This window comes from Nesoenas mayeri, assembly GCF_963082525.1.
Source record: "Nesoenas mayeri genome assembly, chromosome: 2".
NCBI lineage: Eukaryota > Metazoa > Chordata > Aves > Columbiformes > Columbidae > Nesoenas > Nesoenas mayeri.
In genome coordinates, this window is record NC_137543.1 from 825,977 (window position 1) to 850,980 (window position 25,004).

General features: G+C 63.5%; 2 protein-coding genes across 4 annotated transcripts in view; one reads left to right on the plus strand and one right to left on the minus strand.

Moving 5' to 3' along the window:
• The window catches only part of MROH1 (maestro heat like repeat family member 1), a 71,340-nt gene extending 48,331 nt beyond the window's left edge, over window positions 1-23,009 (plus strand). For all 3 annotated transcript variants that reach the window (XM_080340615.1, XM_080340613.1, XM_080340614.1), the window contains 9 exons: window positions 6,514-6,651; window positions 9,136-9,250; window positions 11,195-11,341; window positions 14,372-14,560; window positions 15,983-16,135; window positions 16,224-16,358; window positions 18,205-18,307; window positions 19,188-19,253; window positions 22,577-23,009. In XM_080340615.1, the coding sequence (XP_080196741.1) occupies window positions 6,514-6,651; window positions 9,136-9,250; window positions 11,195-11,341; window positions 14,372-14,560; window positions 15,983-16,135; window positions 16,224-16,358; window positions 18,205-18,307; window positions 19,188-19,253; window positions 22,577-22,662 (1,132 nt within the window). In that variant the 3' untranslated portion in view covers window positions 22,663-23,009. The remainder of the gene's footprint in view (window positions 1-6,513; window positions 6,652-9,135; window positions 9,251-11,194; window positions 11,342-14,371; window positions 14,561-15,982; window positions 16,136-16,223; window positions 16,359-18,204; window positions 18,308-19,187; window positions 19,254-22,576) is intronic.
• Window positions 23,010-24,333: 1,324 nt separating this feature from the next.
• Window positions 24,334-25,004, minus strand: part of BOP1 (BOP1 ribosomal biogenesis factor) — a 69,235-nt gene continuing 68,564 nt past the window's right edge. Inside the window, exons 15-16 of the mRNA XM_080340616.1 lie at window positions 24,686-24,793; window positions 24,334-24,559 (exon numbers count right to left, since the gene is read on the minus strand). Coding sequence (XP_080196742.1) covers window positions 24,406-24,559; window positions 24,686-24,793 — 262 coding nt within the window. The 3' untranslated portion in view covers window positions 24,334-24,405. The remainder of the gene's footprint in view (window positions 24,560-24,685; window positions 24,794-25,004) is intronic.

Sequence of the window (25,004 nt, forward strand, 5' to 3'; positions counted from 1 at the left end):
CTGGAGGATCCCCTGCAGCCAGAGACAAAGTGGGACTGAGCGAGGAGGGCTCTGGCATCTCTTGACGTTCCGTTTGTCACATCCCGATGGTGAAGAAAGGTGTTTCTTTCCTCCGGGTCGGATGACCGAGGTGGTGACATGGGGCACAGCGAGCGGTGTCCCCGGCTGCGCTGCACCGTGGTGGCCCCGTCCGCATCTGGCGAAGCTGCCGCTCACGCTGGCTCCTCCCGCCGGAGGGATGAGTGGAACCAGGTGCTGTGGATGGCAGGGCTGCCGTCTGATCAGCCTTTTATTTACACCACATGGCAGAACAGGATTAAGAGAACCCGCTGCGTTGGAGGGGCGGCTTGGCGGAGCCCGATCGTGCTTGTCCCGTGGCCGTTTGGTGCTGGTGCTCCCTGAGCTCGTGGCTCTTGCCCTGTCCCCTCAGGGTGTTTGTGGCCGTGGTTGGGATGTGGCTTCGTGCAACCTCCCGATGAGATCCAACACTTGCGCTGCTGTTGTGGCTTTGGGCTCCTGCAGCCAGATCCGTCTGCTCTCATCATGCTCGTCCCCCGGGGTGTCTCCTGGATGGGCGAAATGGGCAGATGCTGGCCAGAGCCTGTGCCGTAACACGGGGAGCGCTGGAGGGAACTTGGAGCAGCTGGTTGTTGCCCCAGGGAAGGAGACGCAGGAGCCAGAACCGCCTGCTCTTCCTCCAGAAGCGTCTGGACTCCAAACAGCGTTGGGGACACAAACCAGGAGGTGCTGAGCTCTGTCCACGGCCGCTGCTCTGTCCGTGGAATGGGGCTGGGCTGGATGAACCCGTGTCCCTCGCCACGCTGGGGTCTGGCTCCTCTGGCAGCTGTCGAGCACAAGAGCGAATGTGCGGGATGCGACATCTGTCGAGCGCGAGAGCGAACGTGCGGGATGCGACGTCTGTCGAGCGCGAGAGCGAACGTGCGGGATGCGACGTCTGTCGAGCGCGAGAGCGAACGTGCGGGATGCGACGTCTGTCGAGCGCGAGAGCGAACGTGCGGGATGCGACGTCTGTCGAGCACGAGAGCGAACGTGCGGGATGCAACGTCTGTCGAGCACGAGAGCGAACGTGCGGGATGCGACATCTGTCGAGCGCGAGAGCGAACGTGCGGGATGCAACGTCTGTCGAGCACGAGAGCGAACGTGCGGGATGCGACGTCTGTCGAGCGCGAGAGCGAACGTGCGGGATGCGACGTCTGTCGAGCACGAGAGCGAACGTGCGGGATGCGACAGTCCCTGGGTCCTTGTGGGAAAAGCCAATGTGCCAGATGGGAGATCGATGGGAACCAGAGGATCGGTAGGAGCCAGAGGATCAATAGGAACCAGAGGATCAATAGGAGCCAGAGGATCAATAGGAGCCAGAGGATCGGTAGGAACCAAAGGATCAATAGGAACCAGAGGATCGGTAGGAGCCAGAGGATCAATAGGAACCAGAGGATCGGTGGGAGCCAGAGGATCAATAGGAACCAGAGGATCGGTGGGAACCAGAGGATCGGTGGGAGCCAGAGGATCAATAGGAGCCAGAGGATCAATAGGAACCAGAGGATCGGTGGGAGCCAGAGGATCAATAGGAACCAGAGGATCGGTGGGAACCAGAGGATCGGTGGGAGCCAGAGGATCAATAGGAGCCAGAGGATCAATAGGAACCAGAGGATCGGTGGGAGCCAGAGGATCAATAGGAGCCAGAGGATCAATAGGAGCCAGAGGATCAATAGTAACTAGAGGATCAGTGGGAGCCAGCGGATCAATAGGAGCCAGAAGATTGGTGGGAACCAGAGGATCAATAGGAGCCAGAGGATCGGTAGGAGCCAGAGGATTGGCAGGAACCGGAGGATTAGTGGGAACCAGAGGATCGGTGGGAGCCAGAGGATCAGCGGGAACCAGAAGATCGATAGGAGCCAGAGGATCAATAGGAGCCAGAGGATCAATAGGAGCCAGAGGATCGGTATGAACCAGAGGATTGGTGGGAGCCAAAGGATTGATAGGAACCAGAGGATCAATAGGAGCCAGAGGATCGGTGGAAACCAGAGGATCAATAGGAACCAGAGCATTGGTAGGAACCAGAGGATCAGTGGGAGCCGGCAGCTCTTTGACACCCACTTCCCTGAGGTGGGTGGGGGATCCCCCGGCCTGTCTCCCGCAGCCCCAGGAGCAGCCCCGCTGATGGAGGCGGTGACTTAGTCCCGGCTTTGCGGGGCGAAGCTGAGCAGGATGGTACCATGGGGGCTTTCTCGCTGGTCCGAGCCCCCGGATCGCATTGCCAGGGCCGGTCTGAACGCGGGTGCGCTGGCCACGCTCTGCTCCCTGGGACCGCCGTCCGTGGGTCACACGTGGTGTTTGTGTCCTGGGCACGGGAAGAAGGCTCCTCCGTCAGCGCTCCGCAGACATGACCGTCACATGAGCACCGTGCTGGCTGTCCTGGTGCTGCTCCTCGGATCCCCACTTGGTCTGTTGGTGTTGGTCTGGAACAGCCAGGTCCCGGCTCTGCATTGCGGTTGAGTCTCGGTGACATCGCCTGCTTTTGGGGAGCGGGGACGGGGCTGTGTCACCCCAGATCCTGCCAGAAACCCCTGGGGATGAGTGGAGAGGCCGGGAATGACACCTGGTTCCACTCCCAGTCCCGGCTCCCAGTCCCAGTCCCGGCTCCCAGTCGCGGTTCTGCTCCCAGTCCCGGTTCTGCTCCCAGTCCTGGTTTTGCTCCCAGTCCCAGTACCCCTCCCAGCTCCATTTCTGCTCCCACTCCCGGTTCTGCTCCCTCTGCCAGTTCCACTCCCAGCCCCATTTCTGCTCCCAGCCCCATTTCTGCTCCCAGCCCCATTTCTGCTCTCAGTCCCAGTTCTGATCCCAGTCCCAGTTCTGTTCTCAGCCCTGGTTCTGCTCCCAGTTCAAATTCTCTTCCCAGACCCAGTTCTGCTCCCAGTTCTAATTCTGTTCCCAGTCTCAATTCTGCTCCCAGTCCCATTTCTGTTCCCAGTCCCATTTCTGCTCCTAGCACCAGTTCCATTCCCAGCCGCATTTCTGCTCTCAGCTCCAATTCTGCTCCCAGCCCCAGTTTCGCTCCCAGCCCCTGTTCTCCCAGCCCGGTTCCTGTCCCAGCCCCGGTTCTCCCAGCCCCGGTTCTCCCAGCCCCGGTTCTCCCAGCCCCGATTCTCCCAGCCTCGGTTCTCCCAGCACTGGTTCTCCCAGCCCGGTTCCTGTCCCAGTGTTGGTTCTCCCAGCCCGGTTCCGTCCCAGCACCGGTTCTCCCAGCGCCAGTTCTCCTAGCGCCAGTTCTCCCAGCACCGGTTCTCCCAGCCCTGGTTCTTCTGGCCCTGGTTCTCTCAGTGCTGGTTCTCCCAGCCCGGTTCCGTCCCAGCCCTGGTTCTCCCAGCCCTGGTTCTCCCAGCCCTGGTTCTCCCAGCCCTGGTTCTCCCAGCACTGGTTCTCCACGCCTGGTTCCATCCCAGCGCCGATTCTCCCCACCTGGTTCCATCCCAGCCCGGTTCTCCCAGCGCCGATTCTCCCCGCCTGGTTCCATCCCAGCCCGGTTCCGTCCCAGCCCCGGTTCTCCCAGCGCCGGTTCTCCCCGCCTGGTTCCATCCCAGCGCCGGTTCTCCCAGCGCCAGTTCTCCCAGCCCTGGTTCTCCCAGCGCCGATTCTCCCCGCCCGGTTCCGTCCCAGCCCCGGTTCTCCCACCCCAGTTCTCTCCACCCGGTTCCGTCCCAGTGTGGGTTCTCCCAGCCCCGGTTCTCCCCGCCCGGTTCCGTCCGGCTGTGCAGGCTGCGGGCCGGTGGCCGTGGCCATGAAGTCATCGCTGATTGAGGGAGGGGAACAGTCTTTGTCCAACACGGAGAACAAACCGCGAGGATGTGAAATTCCAGCCTCGTCCCAGGAGCAGGTTACAATATCAAAGTAATTTCCTGTACGCGTTTTGAATGCGAAGGCTTCATGATATTTAAATGCCAAAGAGAGATGGTAAAGGTGAATATGATAGCTTGGCAGGAAGGGCCGGCTGGAAGACAACGGGATTTTGTTGGAAAGGAAGGAAGTGTCTATAGGACACTGTGGAAAAAGCAAACCTGGGGAAGGAGCGGCGTCAACCATCTGGTGGGAGCAGCTGCGCTCCGGGATCTTGTGTTGGAGCAGGAGAGCCTGGAGCTGCAGCCGGGAGCCCGGACCTCGGCGGGTTCTGGAGCAAAGTGGGCGCTTTGCTGGGTCGGTCCGTCCCGAGGAGCTGCCACAAGCGCCGGGCTGGCGCTGGGACGTTGCCATCAGACCTTGGCCACAGCCAGGGAGCCGGTGGGATGTTCCTCAGCCTTTTTGTTGCCGTTTTCTTACACTGCAAGAAAATTAATCCCCCCGTGGCCTGTTGGACTCAGCGATGGGTTCACCTGTGCGCCAGCGTTGGGTTTCAAAGCTTGTGGAGGTTCTTGAGCTCTGCAGAGATGTTCGTGTTCCTCAGGATGCTGCAGGAGCGTGGTTCTCATGTCCCCAAGTGGCGCTTGTCCGGCTCTCCCGCCCCAAACCTGTGTGGGTGCTGAACCTCCCCCCTAAACCCACCGTGGCTGTGAAAGGAACCCGGGTTGCATTCCAGGCAGATGGAAGGGGGAGTATCCAAGGGGGATACTCGAGGTCAGAGCCCCGCTTTGTGGAAGGGGCGCTCTGAGTGGAGACACCCGCACGTCCCCGTGCAACCCGGGCTGCAGCTCATGGCGCCTGAAAATGGGCTGAAAACTCCAAAAGCCTGCGTGGCCGGGCTCCGAGCAGTAAAACCAGGGCTGTTCCATGAGCCAGCAGCGCGGTGTGGGCAGATGGTGCAAGGATCCTTCTGCCGAGGGCTTACTTTAATTAGCAATTAGCTCCTTGCCGTGTCGCGGTCCTGGTGCGGGGATGCTGAACGCGCGCCACGGGGCTCTGCGCCGGAGCCGAGTGTGCTCAGCAAACCCTCATCATCCTCCTTTCTTTGGGGTGCTGTTTATTGTCCATCGTTGTGTGAAGGTGGGACACGTGGGAGGTGACGGGGTGGCCTTGGGCAGGGCGAGCTGGGACCTGACTCGGGGGTGACGGCCCCTCCATGTCGCTTGTCACCGCGGCTCAGGTCACCCCGCCAGAAGCCCAAATAGCAGGAACCAGCTCATAAACCTTCGTGCCGAGACGCTCTTACTGAATTCTGTTTTCTTTGTGTGTGTGGTAACTACGTTCCTCTGGCTTATATGGCAGGCTAAGAGATTTATCCATCGCTAATATTTGTTTTGTTTTGACAGGATAATGTATGTTTCCCATATGTTGCCCTGTGCTTGCAGCAAAATAATCCCTACCTATAAAATATTAATGCAAAAAAAACCCACCAACTCTTCTTAAAGTACTTCTGGACTTCTTTACTTTTCGGTCCATTGTCTTGACTCACGTTAACGCCAAACGGCATGGTGGCGATGGAAGTGGCCAGGAGTTATGGGCTCGTCTCCCTCTGGCCACAGCCCTCGTGTAATTCATCCCGTCCTCGAGCAGCGCAGCCGCCCAGATGGGCAGGGATGTGGGCAGCGCAGGCAGGGATGCAGGCAGTGCAGGCAGGGATGCAGGCAACGCAGGCAGGGATGCAGGCAGCGCAGGCAACACAGGCAGGGATGAGGGCAGGGATGCAGGCAGGGATGCAGGCAGGGATGCTGCAGAGATGCAGGCAGGGATGCTGCAGAGATGCAGGCAGGGATGCGGCAGGGATGCAGGCAGGAATGCAGGCAGGGATGCTGCAGGCAGGAATGCAGGCAGGGATGCTGCAGGCAGGAATGCAGGCAGAGATGCTGCAGGCAGGGATGCTGCAGAGATGCAGGCAGGGATGCGGCAGGGATGCAGGCACGGATGCGGGCAGGGATGCAGGCACAGATGCGGGCAGGGATGCAGGCAGGGATGCTGCAGGGATGCAGGTACAGATGCGGGCAGGGATGCAGGCGGGGATGCTGCAGGGATGCAGACAGGGATGCTGCAGGGAGGCGGGCAGGCAGGGATGCAGACAGGGATGCTGCAGGCAGCGCAGGCAGTGCAGGCAGGAATGTGAGCAGTGCAGGCAGGGATGCAGACAGGGATACGAGCAGCGCAGGCAGGAATGTGAGCAGCACAGGCAGGGGTGCAGGCAGGGATGCAGGCAGGAATGTGGCAGGGATGCAGGCAGGGATGCAGGCAGGGATGCGGCAGGGATACGAGCAGCACAGGCAGGGATACGAGCAGCGCAGGCAGGAGTGCAGGCAGGGATGTGGCAGGGATGCAGGCAGGGATGCGTCAGGGATGCAGGCAGGGATGCTGCAGGAATGCTGCAGGGATGTGGCAGGGATGCGTCAGGGATGCAGGCAGGGATGCGGGAAGGGATGTGGCAGGGATGCGTCAGGGATGCAGGCAGGGATGTGGCAGGGATACAGGCAGGGATACAGGCAGGGATGCGGGAAGGGATGCGGCAGGGATTTGGCAGGGATGCAGGCAGCACAGGCAGGCTGCCCTCACCTCACACCCCATTTCTCTCCGCAGCTGCGCGGTGGAGACGCTGAAGGTGATGCTGGCGCGGGGGGGCAGCGAGGAGGTGGCCGTGGCCGTGGGCAGCGCCGGCGCCTGGGACCTGATGGCCAGTCCCGAGAGGCACCACGACGGCATCGCCGTGCTCGCCAGGTGAGGCTGGCACTGCGCGCCGGGGCTCCAGTGGCTCGTCGGGCTTGGGTGCAAGAGCCACGCGGCGGCCGTGGGGAGGCAGATGGCAAGCGGGGAGGGCGTTTGCGGTGTCCTGGGGGGCTGTGATGTGTCAAAGCCCATGGAGGGTCTCGCTGGCTTCCCAGGGCCCGGGCGATGGGGCTCTGCCGTGCTGCTGGCCGTGGGGATGGGGAACCCACAGATGAACCGCATTCCTGGGAGCCCCGGGGGCTGGATGCAGCTGGTGCCCATCAGAGAATCACAGATTATTTGGGTTCAAATGACCTTCAGATGTCACCCAGTGCCCCCCCTGCCATGAGCAGGGACATCTCACAGCTCAGGGTGCTCAGAGCCCCATCCAGCTCTGGGGTGTCTCAGGGATGGTTCAGCCACCACTGCTCTGGGAACCTGGGCCAGGCTCTCACCACCCTCAGGGCAACAATTCCTTCCTCATGTCCAGCCTGAATCTCCCTCCTTTAGTTTAAACCATCACCCCTTGTCCTGTCCCAACAGACCCTGCTCCAAACTCTGTCCTCGTCTTTCTCATCAGCCCCTTTTAAGTCCAGAAAGGCTGCACTAAGGTCTCCCCGGAGCTTCTCCTGCCCAGGCTGACCCCCCAGCTGTCTCAGCCTTTCTCCCCAGAGCTGCTCAGCCCTGGGCCCATTCCCGTGTCCCTCCTCTGTCCCGCTCCAACAGCTCCATGTCTGGTGCTGGGAGCGCAGGCTGCTTGTCCGTCCCGTTGTGCCCCTGGCCAGGGCTGTCCCTCAGCTCTTCAGCCACATCAGCCAAACGTTTCCTGCCATCAGCGGCTTGGCTGCGCTCCTGCCGGGGCTCAGGCTCCCTGTTCACCTGCTGAGGTGTGATCACAGAAACACAGAATCGTTTTGGCTGGAAAATCCCCTCAAGGTCACCAAGTCCAACTGTTCCCCACCCCTGTCCATGCCCCATGTCCTGAGAACCTCGTGTCCGTCTGTCCAGCCCTCCAGGGCTGGTGACTCCAGCACTGCCCTGGGCAGCCTGTTCAATGCCCCATAGCCCTTTGGGGAAGAAATTGTTCCCACATCCAACCTCACCCTCCCCTGGCGCAACTTGAGGCCGTTTCCTCTGCTCCTGGCGCTTGTTCCTGGGGAGCAGAGCCCGACCCCCCTGGCTCCAAGCTCCTTTCAGGCAGTTCAGAGATCAGAAGGTCTCCCCTCAGCTCCTGTTCTCCAGCTGAACCCCCAGGTCCCTCAGTCTCCATCACACTTGTGCTCCAGCCCCTCACCAGCTCCGCTCCCTTCTCTGCACTCGCTCCAGCACCTCAAGGGTTTCTTGGCGTGAGGGGCCCAGAGCTGCCCCCAGGGTTCGGGTTTGGCCCCCCCAGGTCCCAGCACAGGGACGGTCACTGCGCTGGTCCCCTGGCCACCCCAGTGCTGGGACCAGCCGGGATCCTGTGGCCTCTTGGCCACCTGGGCACCCGCTGGCTCCTGTTCAGCCGCTGGCACCAACACCCCCAGCTCCTTTTCTTCTCCAGCCGCTGTTCCCCAGCTGCAGCGTCCATGGGGTTGTTGTGACCCCCGTGCAGGGCCCGGCACGTGGCCTTGGTGACCCTCAGCCCATCGATCCAGCCCCCTCTGTACAGCCATCCCCCCCTCCAGCACATCAACACTGCACCCAACCTGGTGCCATCTGCAAACTGAGGGTGCACTCGATCCCCTCATCCAGACCATTGATAAAGAGGTTAAACAGAACCGGCCCCGGTGCTGAGCCCTGGGGACCAAAACCTGTGACCGCCCAACAACGGGGTTTGTCTCCGTTCACCACAACTCTCTGGGCCCGGCCCTGCAGCCGGTTCCTCACCCAGCGAGAGCACACCCGTCCCAGCGTGCCGAGCACCGAAAGGTCTCGGATGGAAAGATTCTTTCCTTTTGCTGCTGCAGTGTCCCTGTGGTTCATCAAGCCCCGCGGCAGCGTCCGACCCCCCCGGTCCTTCCCGCGGCGCCTGTGCCTCCTCCCGCCAACGGCCGCGATTTGGCGAGGCCGCGGCACGGCCACAGCCCGGCCGAGCCCGGTTCAGCCGGGGACTTCGCTGTCCCTCCACCCAGCGCCGTTAATAGCTCTTGGACGCTGCGGAGGAGACGAGCGGTTTGGGATTTTCCAGTTATTTGCAAAAAAAAGAGAGAAAAAAGCATTATTGAACCTCCCAAACGCTTGAAGAGCGTCTGGCTCATCCCAAACAACCCCTGCCCCCGCTTGCCAGGTTCACCAGAGCCGGCTCTTGCCAGCGTGCCGGTGTGGGGCTCGGCCGTGCCCTGCACTGTGTCCCCATGGCGGCAGGAGGGGACGATGGCTTTTCCACCCTGCATGTCACTGTTCCGCATGCCGGGCGGCTCCGGCGGCTCCCGGCGCTCTATGTGCGTCCAGGAGCCGCCCGCGCCGCCCGTCCCGCGTCACCTCCTCGGTGACACCTGCCGCTTCCCTCGGCAGCGCCATGGCCCGCCACGCCGGCCCCCGCCTGCCCCTCATCGTCAAGAACCTCATCCCCACGCTCAACAGCGTCTTCGACAGCCAGAGGGTCACCGCCACCGCCTTCCTCGCCGAGGTGAGCGCGCGCGGCTCCGTCGGCCCCGTTAACGGGGGTTAAGCCGCGGCAGGTTCGCGCGCCCTCCTCCCTCCCCGACCCTCTGCTGGAGGGGGTGGCGGGGAAGCGCCCGCAGGAATCCAGCGCCGGAGCCATCGCCGCCGCGAGCCAGCACGCCGGAGCTCCTCCGGCCTGACGTACCAGGCGCAGGAATGAGGTGACTCAAGTCCTTTCCCCTCGCCGGCCAGCAGACTGTAACGCTAGATCTCGCCGTACATACCACCTTAAAACCTCGGCCCGCTCCAGGAGGTTTTGTTACATAAAGGAGCACCTTATGCCAACAATGCAGAACCATATCCCCCCCTTATAAAACCACCTTTTAAATTCTCAGCTGCTTAAGCAGCCTGGGATTAAGGCACTGTTTTTATTTTGTGTTTGGCTGGGGGAGCTGCCGGCCCCGGCTCTTGGAGCCTGGCCCAGAATCTGCTTTAGTTTTTGGAGTGTGGTTGGGTTTAAAATAGCAGCTTTGCCTCACCGTGGAGCTGGAGGGGAAGGAAGCAAATGCCTGTGTCTCCCTCTCTCAAAACTGATGAGGTGAGAGCCCAGGCCCTTTTCTGCCGGCTGTGCCAGTGACGGAGATGACAGAGGGGAAGCGAGGAGGGGAACGGCCGCCGGGAGCCTTCGGCCTCGCGGGGTCCCGGGGATGGCGGCAGAGCTGCAGCTGCTGCCCCAGGACGGCTCCCACGGCCGCGGCCCCCGCAATGGGGGCTCCGTGCCACCTCCGGCACGCAGGGACAGCTCTGCGGCGCCACCGGTGTCCCTACCGCCCACCCCGAGCTCTGCGCTCGCCCCACGGTGCCCACTTGTGGGTCGCACTCTGGGGTCCCGGGGCTTGTGTCACGGGGAGCTCCCGGCAGCCCCGCGGTGGTGGCAGGTGACAGCGGGTGACCCCCCTGCAGGGCTGTCCCCAGGGGCACCCGAACTCCAGGGCGACCGCACCAGCACCCAAATGTGCCCTTCAGTGCTGGGCTCCTGCTCACCCCGCCGGCGGTTAAAGCTCCGCTCTGTAAAGCCCAGCCTGACCCATCCGGGCTGAGCTGGGGCCAGCAGCACTCCTTGGAGCCCGTCCCCATGTCCCCACTGTCCCCATGTCCCCACTGTCCCCATGTCCCCACGGCCCGGGGCTCGGTACGAGGGTCAGCGGGAGAGCAGCCAAGAGCATGAAATCCCCCTTTAGTCCCAAAGCCGTGGCTGCCGGCAGCATGTTCGGTGGCGAGTTTTGGTGGCGATACTGAACAAAGCGCCGCAGCCGGTGTCTCCGGTGGGGCGGGAGAAACCTCCTGCTTGGACACACATCAGACATGACGGGTTTGCTGGGAGCCCTTATGTCCTAAAACCCCCAGAAGCAATTCCACGTCAGCCGAGGAGCCGATGCATTGATTTAGAAGCGCAGTTTTCAGTACGGCGAGTTCCGGCTCAAGTAATTCTTGTCAAGCGTATGAGTATTTTAAGGATTGCAGGAATTTAAAGCTGTGTCACCGTTGACTATATTAGAGCGTAAGGAAAGTTTTCTTGCAAGTTGGACGCACGACACAAGTTGCAGGACAAACGTGTCACGTCTGAACTCTCAGAGTTCCAGCTGCTGCCGTGTCCTCCACTTGCTTGACCATAAACCTTTTGAGGACCCCAGTGACGCTGGCCAGCGCAGGGGACGCGCTTTGGCGTCCATCCCTGCAAAAGCCCCGTGTCCCCCACCCCGTCTTCCCTGGCAGGTGATCTCAGGGGCGAGGATTTAGCTTTGGTGTTGGTTTTAGGGGTGTATTCCAGCTGTCAGTGCTCACCCCAGCTTCCCACACCGTCCCAACTTGTGCATTAGGATTTATCACAGGTTCCCCAGATCCATCCTTTCCCTCGCGGTTCGCGGGTCCCCGTCCCATCGGTGCTGAGGCTCTTGTTCTGCTTTAGCTCCTGGGCAGTAACGTGGTGAACGACCTGATGCTGCTGGAGACGGTGATGGACAACATGATGGGCAGACAGAAGGACGCCTGCACGCTGGTGCGGATGCTGGCGCTGCGGGGGCTCGGCAACATCGCCGCCGGCTCACCGGAGAAGGTGAGAGCGAGCTCAGCGTCCCGGCCGGAGCTGGGGGGACAAGGGGGCCCGTGGCCATCGGGAGGTGCCACTTGCCCAAGACAAGGTGGGTCTTTAGCCGGGGAGTCGGCCACATCCTCACCCTGGTGACGGCGGCTCCAGAGCCACCGGTGCAGCCACCCTGTGCATGGTCAGCACCGCCGGCACTGCCAGACGGCGCTGCGGCTGGCTTGTAGCAATTCTGGCCTTGGAGGAAAGCCTGCCATTCTAATATTGGAAATTAGGAGACGTTTCCTCCTGGAAAGGGCTGTGGGGCAGTGGAACAGGCTGCCCAGGGCAGTGCTGGAGTCACCAGCCCTGGAGGGCTGGACAGATGGACATGAGGCTCTCAGAACAGGGGGCACGGATGGGATGGGTTATGGTTGGACTCAATGGTCTTGTCCAACCAAAATGAGTCTGCGATCCCTGGGGGGACACAGCCTGGCCCGAACAGGCTGGATCACCTGTGTCACTGCCCCCACGGGCAGCAGCATTGCAGCCCATCGCTCCTCCCTGGCCCCACGGCTCTGCTGGCCCGGCAGCTGGTGGGGCAGCACCGGCGCTCTGCCAGCCCTGCGACTCTGATGGCCGGTGTGGCAGCACCGCGGCTCTGCCGGCCCTGCGGCTCTGATGGCCGGTGAGGCAGCACCGGCGCTCTGCCAGCCCTGCGGCTCTGATGGCCGGTGTGGCAGCACCAGGGCTCTGCTGGCCCTGCGGCTCTGATGGCCGGTGGGGCAGCACCGCGGCTCTGCTGGCCCTGCGGCTCTGATGGCCGGTGGGGCAGCACCGCGACTCTGCCGGCCCTGCGGCTCTGATGGTCGGTGAGGCAGCACTGTGGCTCTGCCGACCCTGCGGCTCTGATGGCCGGTGAGGCAGCACCGGGGCTCTGCCGGCCCTGCGGCTCTGCTGGCCGGTGGGGCAGCACCGCGGCTCTGCTGGCCCTGCGGCTCTGATGGCCGGTGGGGCAGCACCGGGACTCTGCCGGCCCTGCGGCTCTGATGGCCGGTGGGGCAGCACCGCGGCTCTGCCGGTCCTGCGGCTCTGATGGCCGGTGTGGCAGCACCGCGGCTCTGCCGGTCCTGCGGCTCTGATGGCCGGTGGGGCAGCACCGCGGCTCTGCCGGCCCTGCGGCTCTGATGGCCGGTGGGGCAGCACCGCGGCTCTGCCGGCCCTGCGGCTCTGCTGGCCGGTGGGGCAGCACCGGGGCTCTGCCGGCCCTGCGGCTCTGCTGGCCGGTGAGGCAGCACCGGGGCTCTGCCGGCCCTGCGGCTCTGATGGCCGGTGTGGCAGCACCAGGGCTCTGCCGGCCCTGCGGCTCTGCTGGCCAATGGGGCAGCGCCGGGGCTCTGCCGGCCCTGCGGCTCTGATGGCCGGTGAGGCAGCACCGGGGCTCTGCCGGCCCTGCGGCTCTGCTGGCCGGTGGGGCAGCACCGCGGCTCTGCTGGCCCTGCGGCTCTGATGGCCGGTGGGGCAGCGCCGGGGCTCTGCCGGCCCTGCGGCTCTGCTGGCCGGTGGGGCAGCACTGTGGCTCTGCTGGCGCCGCTGCCACGCTCAGCTGTGCCGGACCCTAAGGAAAGGTGACGGGGGACAGACAGCGTGCTGCCGTGACCTGCTGGGTTCTGCTGGCGTCACCCGGCCGGAGCTGCTGCTCTGACAGCATCCGACACTGTGGGAAGGGAGAAACCCGCGGTGCTGGCAGGGCAGGCTGGTGAGGATGAGGAGGGCAGCGATGAGCCCCTGCTGTTTCAGCCTGGGGAGGAGACGCTCTGGGGAGACCTTAGTGTGGCCTTTCTGGACTTAAAAGGGGCTGATGAGAAAGATGGGGGTGGAGTTTGGAGCAGGGTCTGTTGTGACAGGACAAGGGGTGATGGTTTAAACTAAAGGAGGGAGATTCAGGCCGGACATGAGGAAGGAATTGTTGCCCTGAGGGTGGTGAGAGCCTGGCCCAGGTTCCCAGAGAGGTGGTGGCTGAACCATCCCTGGAGACATCCCAGGCCAGGCTGGACGGGGTCTGAGCACCCTGAGCTGTGAGATGTCCCTGCTCATGGCAGGGGGCACTGGGTGACATTTGCAGGTCCCTCCAACCCGAACCCTCTGTGTTTCTGTGGTTCTGTGGCACAGCCGAGCCGCTGCCGGCTCCTCCGCTCACCCGGCCACAACGCAGGGGGACGATGCCGGGTGAGCCCCGGGCAGCTGTGGGGCCGGGGGGGTGACTCAGGGACAGCTGTCCATCTGTCCGTCCTTGTCCCATCCCAACTGCACTCTGCACGCCACTCCGGGCAGCACAGTGTAGTTTGCAGTCAGGTACTCAGGATTAATAGACTTAGCGTGGCTCACGCTGACTGAATGTCCCCCTTTGCCGTGCGTACAGCAGCTCTAACCGCGCGGTGGCACACCGTGGTGCCAGGGCTGTTAGCAATCAGGACACATAACCACGGGCGTAGTTCTATGCGGTGCTTTATTTCAGCGCTGGGAAAGCAGGAGTTCGCACCCAAAGCTTCGCTGCTCAGTTTAAGTTCCACAGTATTTATACAGTCCGTTCACATACATATTCATATATTCGTTAAGATACGTAACGGTTACTCAACATTGATTGAAACATCGATTGCAACATCTTGGAACTATTTTGATCATGGGCAGTGTCCTCTGGTGGTCTTTCAGGGGGTCTTCAGGGTGAAGTAAGTGGTCTTCATCACTTCTGTCCCTTTCACGTACTACTTCTATAGCTCGATAACCGCTGACTTGCTCAACCTCCGGAGATACTGCATGTACTTCTCCTCACTTTATGTGTATTTAGGCTGAGATAAAGCTAGGTTGTTAAGATAAGAGTATACTCGAGCACAATATGCTTGAACATCCTTTCAGGGAGAGTTTACAAAACCGATTCATCCTTTCAAGGAACGTTTTGTAAAGCTGGTTCTGTCACTCGGGGTCTCGCTGCCCCTCTGGCCGGCGCAGGACCAGGCGCCGTGTCCCTGCCCATGACCGCCGTTCTCTCCCCGTCTCCCGCAGGTGAGGAAGCACGGGGCCAAGCTGCTGGCGTCCATGGTGAACGGCCTGGACGACAAGGACGACCCGCACAACCTGGTGGCGCTGGAGGCCATGTCCAGCCTGTCCAAGCTGCTGGGCCACGTGGAGGAGAGGGACATGCAGTCCATGCTGCTGCACATCGCCATCCGCATCCGGCCCTTCTTCGACAGCGTAAGGCTGGGGCGGGGCTGAGCTCCCGCCCTTCCCGGCGTCTCTGGAACGGCTCCTCCGCTGAGCCGGAGCCACATCATGTGTGCGGGAGGATGCTCGGTGCTACGGGCACGGGCCTGGGTGCTATAGGATATGTCCTGGGTGCTATAGGATATGTTCTGGGGTACTAGAGGCATGTCCTGGGTGCTATAGGCATGTTCTGGGTGCTATGGGCATGTTCTGGGTGCTATAGGACATGTCCTGGGTGCTATAGGACATATCCTGGGTGCTATGGGCATGTTCTGGGTGCTACAGGCATGCTCTGGGTGCTACAGGCATGCTCTGGGTGCTACAGGATATATCCTGGGTGCTATAGGGCATGTTCTGGGTGCTACGGGCATATCCTGGGTGCTATAGGGCATGTTCTGGGTGCTACGGGCATGTTCTGGGTGCTATAGGCATGTCCTGGGTGCTACAGGCATGCTCTGGGTGCTACAGGCATGCTCTGGGTGCTACAGGATATATCCTGGGTGCTATAGGGCATGTTCTGGGTGCTACGGGCATATCCTGGGTGCTATAGGGCATGTTCTGGGTGCTACAGGCATGTTCTGGGTGCTATAGGCATGTCCTGGGTGCTACAGGCATGCTCTGGGTGCTACAGGATATATCCTGGGTGCTATAGGATATGTTCTGGGTGCTATAGGATATGTCCTGGGTGCTACAGGATATGTCCTGGGTGCTATAGGACATGTCCTGGGTGCTGTGTGCATGTCCTGGGTGCTACGGCCATGTCCCCAGGTGCTACAGGACATGTTCTGGGTGCTATAGGATGTGTCCCTAGGTGCTACAGGACATGTCCTGGGTGCTATGGGCATGTTCCCGGGTGCTGCAGGACATGTCCCACGTGCTATAGGGCACATCCCCAGGTGCTGCAGGACATGTCCCGGGTGCTACGGGGCACAGCCCGGGTCCTGGCTGCCCTATGGGGCCGGGAACGGAGCTGGATGCTTCTCCTGCTCAGCCTGAACCTCGTGCTCTGTCCTGGTACTGAGCGGCCGGGTCCTGGTGGGAGCGCCCCCCCCTTGCCCAGGACCCCCGCTGGGCTCCGGGGTGTCACCTCTGCTGCACACTGCTGCTCTGCCCCTTCCAGCAGCCGGGGGTGCAGCACGGAGACCCCCAGCACCTCCTGGTGCTCCGGCCGCGCTGGGTGCTCCAGAGCAGCAGCAGCAAACGGGGATGCTGGTGGCTGGAATTTGGGGTGAAGAGGCTGGGAGGGAGCTGTGTTTTCGTGGAGTGGCTTTAGACCCCCAGCACAGCCCGTCCTGCGCTTTTCCTGCTGCTCCGGCGTCCCCAGCCCGAGGAGCAGGACGGAGGGTGCTGGGAGCCGCCGTGTCCCCAGCGTCCGCGTGTCCCCGCTGAGCCCGCTCGGTGCTCTGCCCGCAGGAGCAGCCCGAGCTCCGCCACTCCTCCATCGTGCTCTTCGGCAACCTGAGCAGGTTCAGCGAAGGCGACTGCGAGGTTTTCTTCGAGCAGATCCTCAACGGGCTGGTGACGCTGCTGCTGCACCTGCAGGACCCCAAGCCGGAGGTGGTCAAGGTGAGTGTCCCGCCGCGGTGGGACGCTGGGCTGCCCGGCGCGGTGCCGCGCTCGAGGCGCACACCGGACACCCCTCTCTGTGCCGCAGGCCTGCAAGTTCGCTCTGCGCATGTGCGGCCCCAGCATGGGCTGCGAGGGGCTCTGCGACATGTTCCTGAACCACCTGCGCGAGGACAGGAGCCTGCACTACGGAGAGTTCATGAACAACGTCTGCAAGCACCTGGTGAGCGGCCACGGAGCCCGCAGCATGGGGTCGGCGCTGCCCGGGGCTCAGTGCTGCCCGGGGCTCAGTGCCGCCCAGGGCTCAGTGCCACCCAGGGCTCAGTGCCGCCCAGGGCTCAGTGCCGCCCGGGGCTCAGTGCCACCCAGGGCTCAGTGCCACCCAGGGCTCAGTGCTGCCCGGGGCTCAGTGCTGCCCTGGGCTCAGTGCCGCCCGGGGCTCAGTGCCACCCAGGGCTCAGTGCCACCCAGGGCTCAGTGCCACCCAGGGCTCAGTGCCGCCCTGGGCTCAGTGCTGCCCGGGGCTCAGTGCCACCCAGGGCTCAGTGCCACCCAGGGCTCAGTGCCGCCCAGGGCTCAGTGCCACCCAGGGCTCAGTGCCACCCAGGGCTCAGTGCCGCCCGGGGCTCAGTGCTGCCTGGGGCTCAGTGCTGCCCGGGGCTCAGTGCTGCCCTGGGCTCAGTGCCACCCAGGGCTCAGTGCCACCCAGGGCTCAGTGCCGCCCGGGGCTCAGTGCCACCCAGGGCTCAGTGCCACCCAGGGCTCAGTGCTGCCCGGGGCTCAGTGCTGCCCGGGGCTCAGTGCTGCCCGGGGCTCAGTGCTGCCTGGGGCTCAGTGCCACCCAGGGCTCAGTGCTGCCTGAGGCTCAGTGCTGCCCGGGGCTCAGTGCTGCCCTGGGCTCAGTGCTGCCCGGGGCTCAGTGCCACCCAGCGGGGCACGTGTGGGGGCTCCTGGTCCCTAAGGTGCTCCCAGGGCAGCTCCCCCCAGCTCGGTGGGTTCCTCAGCCCCCCAGGACCTCTAGGCGTTCAGGGGCCGGTGGCAGTGCTGGGGACAGGTGGTGGCAGTGCTGGGGACAGGTGGTGGCAGTGGTGGGGACAGCCGGTGGCAGTGCTGGGACAGCCGGTGGGGACAGCTGGTGGCAACATTGGGGACAGCCGGTGGCAACATTGGGGACAGCCCGTGGCAGCGCAGGGACAGCCAGTGGCAGCGCTGGGGACAGCCAGTGGGAGTGCTGGCACAGCTGGTGGCAGTGCTGGGGACAGCCAGTGGCAGCACAGGGACAGCCAGTGGGGACAGCCGGTGGCAGCGCAGGGACAGCCGGTGGCAGCACAGGGACAGCCGACGGCAGCACTGGGGACAGCCGATGGCAGCGCAGGGACAGCCGGTGGGGACAGCCGGTGGCAGTGCAGGGACAGCTGGTGGCAGCGCAGAGACATCCGATGGCAGCACTGGGGACAGCCTATGGCAGCACAGGGACAGCCGGTGGCAGCACTGGGGACAGCCGGTGGCAGCGCAGGGACAGCCGGTGGGGACAGCCGGTGGCAGCGCAGGGACAGCTGGTGGCAGCGCAGAGACATCCGATGGCAGCACTGGGGACAGCCGTTGGCAGCACAGGGACAGCCGGTGGCAGCGCAGGGACAGCCGGTGGGGACAGCCGGTGGCAGCGCAGGGACAGCTGGTGGCAGCGCAGAGACATCCGATGGCAGCACTGGGGACAGCTGGTGGCAGCACTGGGACAGCCGGTGGGGACAGCTGGTGGCAGCGCAGGGACAGCCGATGGCAGCACAGGGACAGCCGGTGGCAGCACAGGGACAGCCAGTGGCAGTGCAGGGACAGCCGATGGCAGCGCAGGGACAGCCGGTGGGAACAGCCGGTGTCAGCGCAGGGACAGCCGTTGGCAGCACAGGGACAGCCGATGACAGTGCAGGGACAGCCGGTGGGGACAACCGGTGTCAGTGCAGGGACAGCCGGTGGCAGCGCAGGAACAGCCAGTGGGGACAGCCGGTGTCAGCGCAGGGACAGCCGGTGCCGTGTCCCGTGTGACATCCCGGCGGCCGTTTCTGTCCCAGATGCAGAGTTACCCGGAGATGCTGAACCGCCTGATCTCCACCAACCTCTTCTACTTCAAGAGCAGCTGGGTGGACATCCGCGCCGCTGCGCCCATGTTCATCGGTACGGCCATGGGCCCAGCCTGCCCCTCGGGCTGGGGGTGTCCCCTCCCTGCGGTGGCGCCTGGTGGGTTGTGTGTCCTGGGGACGTTTCAGTCCCCGTGTCCCGCAGAGCCCTGGGAAGCGCCGGTTGTGCCGTGGTTTTGGTGAGCGCCTGCGTGGGCGATGCCCGCACAGAGCCCGGTTTGCAGCAGCCGTGGGTCACACGGTGCCCTCGATGGGCCTGGAGCGGCTGGGTCCATCACGGCCAGGGTCCCCAGGGCAGCGTGTGGGGGAGGTTACGGTGCGATGAGCAGCATTGAATCATTTTGGGTGGAAAAGCCCCTCAGGGTCACCAAGTCCAACCATAACCCACCCTGTCCCTGCCCCTTGTCCTGAGAACCTCGTGTCCATCTGTCCAGCCCTCCAGGGCTGGTGACTCCAGCACTGCCCTGGGCAGCCTGTTCCAATGCCCCACAGCCCTTTGGGGAAGAAATTGTTCCCACATCCAACCTCAACCTCCCCTGGGCAACTTGAGGCCATTTCCTCTGCTCCTGGCGCTTGTTCCTGGGGAGCAGAGCCCGACCCCCCTGGCTCCAAGCTCCTTTCGGGCAGTTCAGAGATCAGAAGGTCTCCCCTCAGCTCCTGTTCTCCAGCTGAACCCCCAGGTCCCTCAGTCTCCATCACATTGTGCTCCAGCCCCTCACCAGCTCCGCTCCCTTCTCTCAACCTGCTCCAGCACCTCAAGGGTTTCTTGGCGTGAGGGGCCCAGAGCTGCCCGCAGGGTTCGGGTTTGGCCCCCCAGGTCCCAGCACAGGGTTGAGCAGCTGCCTCAGCCCCGTGTCCGCAGCTCTGAGCGTTTCTGTGGTTCCAGTCCGAGCGCTGACTCTGAAATTCCTCCTCAGGCTTCCTGGTGCTGCACGTGGACGAAGATCACAGCCCGCAGGTGGACCTGGACCAGCTCATCTCGGGTGAGTCGCTGCTGCCGCTGTGGGGAGCGGGGACTCGCTCAGCCCCGTGGGATGGGGCTCAGTCCCACGGGATGGGGCTCAGCCCACGGGATGGAGCTCAGTCCCGTGGGATGGGGCTCAGTCCCATGGGATGGAGCTCAGCCCTGTGGGATGGGGCTCCCCAACCACTGCTGTCCCCGAGGCTCCTGCTCGGGGCTGGGGACCCGCAGCCCTGGGCTGTCGCAGGGGGACGGGGCTGCAATGGGGTCCCGCTGAGTCCTCCTGGGTCCAGTTGAAGTTCCTCAGGGGTCGGTACTGGGACCAGCACTGTTCAATATATTCATCAATGACTTGGACGAGAGAATAGAGTGACTGTCAGTGAGTTTGGTGGTGACACCAAGCTGGGAGCAGTGGTGACACTGGAAGCTGTGCTGCCATCAGAGACCTGGACAGGCTAGAGAGCTGGGTGGGGAGAAAATTAATGGAATAGAACAAAGGCAAATGCAGAGTGTTGAATCTGGGCAGGAACAAGCCCAGGTTCCAGTGTAAGTTGGGAATGAGCTGTTGGAGAGCAGCAGAGGGTAAAGGGAGCTGGGGGTCCTGTGGACAGCAGGGTGACCATGAGCCAGCACTGGGCCCTTGTGGCCAGGAAGCCAATGGGACCTGGGGTGGGTTAGAAGGGGGTGGTCAGTAGGTCAGAGAGATTCTCCTGCCCCTCTGCTCTGCCCTTGAAAAAGGGTTTAGCTCAGATACCATCAGGATATACTTTGGGAACTTACATATAATATATATATAATACATACAACCATACCACCCTGAGAACACTTGATCTCATCTGATGTGGGAAGCTAAGCAGGGTCGGGCCCGGTCAGTGCTTGGATGGGAGACCAGGTGGGAACAGCAGGTGCTGTGGGCTGAGCCAGCACTGGGCCCTTGTGGCCAGGAAGCCAATGGTACCTGGAGTGGGTTAGAAGGGGGTGGTCAGTGGGTCAGAGAGGTTCTCCTGCCCCTCTGCTCTGCCCTGGGGAGACCACACCTGGAATCTTGTGTCCAACTGTGGCCCCTCAGTTCCAGCAGGACAGGGAACTGCTGCAGAGAGTCCAGCGCAGCCACCAAGATGCTGCAGGGAGTGGAGCATCTCCCGTGTGAGGAAAGGCTGAGGGAGCTGGGGCTCTGGAGCTGGACAAGAGGACACTGAGGGGGGACTCATTGCTGGGGATCAAGATGGAAAGGGGCAGTGTCAGGAGGATGGAGCCAGGCTCTGCTGGTGACAACCAGGGACAGGACAAGGGGCAATGGGTGCAAACTGCAACACAGGAGGTTCCACTGCAAGAGGAGAAGCAACTTGTTGGGGTGAGGGTGTCAGAGCCTGGCCCAGGCTGCCCAGGGGGTTGTGGAGTCTCCTTCTGTGCAGACATTCCAACCCCCTGGACACCTTCCTGTGTCACCTCAGCTGGGTGTTCCTGCTCCGGGGGGCTGCACTGGATGAGCTTTGAGGGCCCTTCACCCCCTGACATGCTGTGGTTCTGTGACTGATTCCATGTGCTCCCATCCTGCGGGTGCCACGGGGAATGTCCCCAACCTGCAGCTGAGCCCGCGCTGTGACCAGGACCAGGACCAGCCCAGCACCTGCATGCCGGTGTTGCGGGGGGGTCCAAACCGGAGACCCACGGTGCTGCCCGGGGCCGAGCGGGGGGGCACTACCATGGGACCTGGTTTGCACCCCGCGGCACCCATGGCCGAGCTCACGCATCACCGGGGCACCGACTGTGGGTGCCGCACGGCCCCCCACCCAGCACGGCCCCCCGCGGCACCGGCGGCTCCGCGGGGCTCCCGGGCGCCCGCGGTGGCTTTGGCGTGAGCGGCCGGGACTCGCAGCGCTTTGTTCGCAACGTGTTAACTGTCAGGAGGCAGAGCCGAGGCTCCTTCTGAAGGGCTCGTAAAAAGTCGACTTGAAGCTGGTGGCATTTTGGAGCAGAGTTAAGTAATTTTCCTGGATTTCAGGGATTTTTTCCCTGTCACTAGTGACCTCATAGTATATAGTAATGCATGGAAACTTTCGGATTGTTCCAAGGGAGCTTAAAAAACACTAAAAAAGGAAAAACTATCTTTCCGTTGGCTCCCCGAGCCCTTCCAGAAGAAAGAGGCCTGTCTGTTAGAAACAAGTGAAAGATAATCTGCCCATGTGTGAGTAATCGCTGGAGCGAGCGGCCCCGGCTTGGGCTCCCGAGCTTCCCGTCTTGAGTGGCGCGGGGGCGGGGGGATCGCAGCCCACCCGGGGTCCCCCGCGGCGGCACCGACCGCGGCAACGGGCACGGAAACGGGGGGAACGGGCACGGAAATTGGGGAGCAACGGCGGGGGCGCAGGGTGGGGGGGAGGGTTTGGCTGTGCTGGGTAAACAAGCTACTGGAAAAATAGGATTGTATTTTTACTGGTAGGAAAAACTACCTGGATTGTTTTCTTAGTGCCGGGAGCCGTTCCAGCCGTTAGGAAATCGCTGATAGGGGACGTTTGGCCCCGCCAGCGGCTGCACGGCCCCGCGGGCCCCCGGGGGCTCCGCTCCCCGCCCCGGCCCCCCAGGAGCCCCCCAGGAGCCCCCCAGGGCCCCCCAGCTCCAGCCTGTGCCCCCGGGACCCCTCCTGGGCCCAGCAGCCCCGTCCTGCTGCCATCGTCCTGCTGCCATCGTCCTGCTGCCATCGTCCTGCCGCCATCGTCCTGCTGCCATCGCATCGGGCCCCTGCGCCCCGGAGCTGGGGGCTCCTGGGGGTGCAGAGCAGCTATAGGAGTGATAGCAGCTATAGGAGCTATAGCAGCTATAGGAGCTATAGCAGCTATAGCAGCTCTAGGAGCAATAGCAGCTATGGGAGCTATAGCAGCTATAGGAGCAATAGCAGCTATAGGAGCGATAGGAGCTATAGCAGCTATAGCAGCTCTAGGAGCGATAGCAGCTCTAGGAGCGATAGCAGCTATAGGAGCAATAGCAGCTATAGCAGCTCTAGGAGCTATAGGAGCAATAACAGCTATAGGAGCTATAGGAGCGATAGCAGCTATAGGAGCTATAGGAGCGATAGCAGCTATAGGAGCAATAGCAGCTATAGCAGCTCTAGGAGCAATAGCAGCTATAGGAGCGATAGCAGCTATAGCAGCTCTAGGAGCAATAGCAGCTATAGAAGCTATAGGAGCGATAGATTTTCCCCTAGGGGGTGTGACAGAGGGACCGAGCGTCCCTGGGACCAGTTTCTGGTCCCCGTGTGCCAGCGCAGCCAGGCCGTGGCTTTGGCGCGGGCACGGGGGGGTCCCGGCGCTGCGCCCCCCCAGCCCCGCTGTGCTCTGCTCCCTCCAGCCCTGAACCTGCTCCTGAAGGATCCCGTCCCCGCCGTCCGCGTCAAGGTGGCCGAGACGCTGGGCCGCCTGGTGCGCATCCTGTGAGCCCCGGGCCGCCTGGTGCGCATCCTGTGAGCCCCGGGCCGCCCCGGGGCCGCCGCAGCAATACTGGGGGCGGCAGCCCCGCGCCCGGACCCCCGGGCACCGCCACGTCTTCCTGCACCCAGCGCCCGGCACCCACGGCTGCTCCAGCATCTTCCTCCGCTCTCGCCAGCCCGGGGGGGCTGCGCCTCTGTCACCCCCCAGGACCGGGACCTGGGGGACACACGGTTCCTCTCTGCGGGTCCTGGTTGACTTTTGGGACGAGGGTCCCCGGGGACCTTGGTGGAGGGGGAGGCTGGAGCGGGGGTGACAGCATCCCCGGGTCCCCCCGGCTGCCTCCAGCCCCTCGTCCCCCCCGCTGCTCCCCGCTGCTGCACACGGGGCCCTGTCCCCCCACCCCACGAATGTCACTGTCCCCTCTCCACACATGTACATAAGTGTATTTTTAAATAAAGCTCTTTGCTCCCCAGGAGCTGTGGTGGGTGAAGGCGCCGGGGGAGCCCCCGTGCCCATGGGAGCCGGGTTGTGAGGGGGTCTCTTCCCCAGGCCCCCCCAGGCGGGCAGAGATCCCGTCCCTGCTCCGGTCACCTCTGGGCTCTTTTTGTCCCTCGGGTGCTGCCCCTGTCCCAGCTCCTGCCGCTGCCCTTCCCTGGGGTGCACACGGTGTGCTGGGGGCACTGGCTCAAGTGCCTTGAGCGCCCTCCGCACCCAGCTGTCATTAGGGCTCAGAGTGAACAGGCCAAGGTGGAAATGCTGCTTGGAGGGGATAGGGGGTTCACAGGGTTGGGCTGTGCCAGCCCCCCCCCCCAGCCTGCGGGGTGACTGGGGGGACACCCCCGTGGTGGTTTTTGTTCAGTGGAAGCCCAGGGGGGGCCCTTTGCAGCAGTTCGGTGCCATCTCTGGCCCCGTGTCCCCCTCGGGGACAAGTCCGGGTGACGTGGGGCCCCGCAGTGGGGGTGCTGTGTGCTGGGGGGGGTCATGCTGGCTCCCAGCAGCATCTGGCCACGTCCCATGGATGTGGGGTACCCCTGGATGCCCCCCCAGCCGGTGACCGGTGCTGAGCTCATGTGTGGGCTGTGGGGCAGCCCTGGGGCTCCTCTGCTGGGACCATGTGTGGGGGCAGCTGGGGTGACCCCCAGGGACTATGGGGGTGACGCTGGGGTTAGAGGGGTGCTGGGGGGGGGTAACATGGCTGGGGCTGCCTGCTGAACGTGTCCCCGCACTGGGTGCCGCTGGGGCCAGCTGTGGGCTTTGGGGTCCCGGTGGGGGGTGCCCATCCTGGGCATGGGGCTGGGACCTGCTGCGGCCCAGCAGCCTCCGCACCCCAGGGCTGGCACATGGAGGGGCTGTGGGGGTGCAGGGCTCAGGTGATGCCCCCCCAGCCTCCCCATGGTGGGGGTGGGGGCGCTGGAGCTCGGGGCAACTGGGGAGGGCTGAGATCAACCCATCCCGTCTCCTGTCCATCCTCCCAGCCCCCCGCGCCACCTCCCACCGCCCTTTCTGTCCCTCGCTCGCGTGACAAGCGAGGGCCCCGCGCGGGGGCAGCGGCACCCAGCGCGTTTTGGCAGGGGGTCCCCGAGTCCCCACGGTCTCAGTCCACCACGGGCTGAGCCGGTGACGCAGAACAAGGCGGCACAGGGTCGTATCCAAACAGGTTTAATGAGAGAGGCCCCCGGAGCGTGTGCGGAGCTCCCGGCACAGCGCGGTGGCCCCAGCACTGCCCTTTGCAGTTGGGTGGGGGTGACGCTACGTGTAGAGGCGGACGGTGCCGTCGGCGCCCGAGGAGAAGACCCAGGGCTGGGTGGGGTGGAAGAGCACGGCCAGCACGCCCAGGTCCAGCGTCGGCGCGTGGCCCTTGAGCACCTTGACGGGCACCAGCAGCGGGTTCTGCAGCAGGTCACTGCGGAGCACAGGTCAGCGCGGGGCTCCGGCCCCCACCGCCCTCCCCGGGGTACCCGCGGCGCCCCGCAGCCGCTGCCCACCCCAAAACGCTCCCCGGGAGAGGGGACCCGACCCGAGCACCTACTTGTAGACCATGCCGTGGCACACGATGACGGTGCCGTCGTCCGAGGCCGAGGCGAAGAGCGGGTAGCGCTTGTGGAAGGCCACGCTCCGCAGCGCTTTCTTGTGGTGCCTGCAGACAGCAGGCGCTGTGTCAGGGCGAGGGGTGGATGCTGTCCCTGTCCCCAACCCTTGGCCGCAGGGCCAGGCTGTACGGACCCCAAGCTCTGCTGTGAACGGCCGTATGTACGGGAAGGGGCAACTGGGACAGACTGGGACCTCTGGGAGCAGCTCCAGCAGCCCAGCAGCTCCCAGCACAGGCGCTTTGTCCCCGGGAGCTCCGG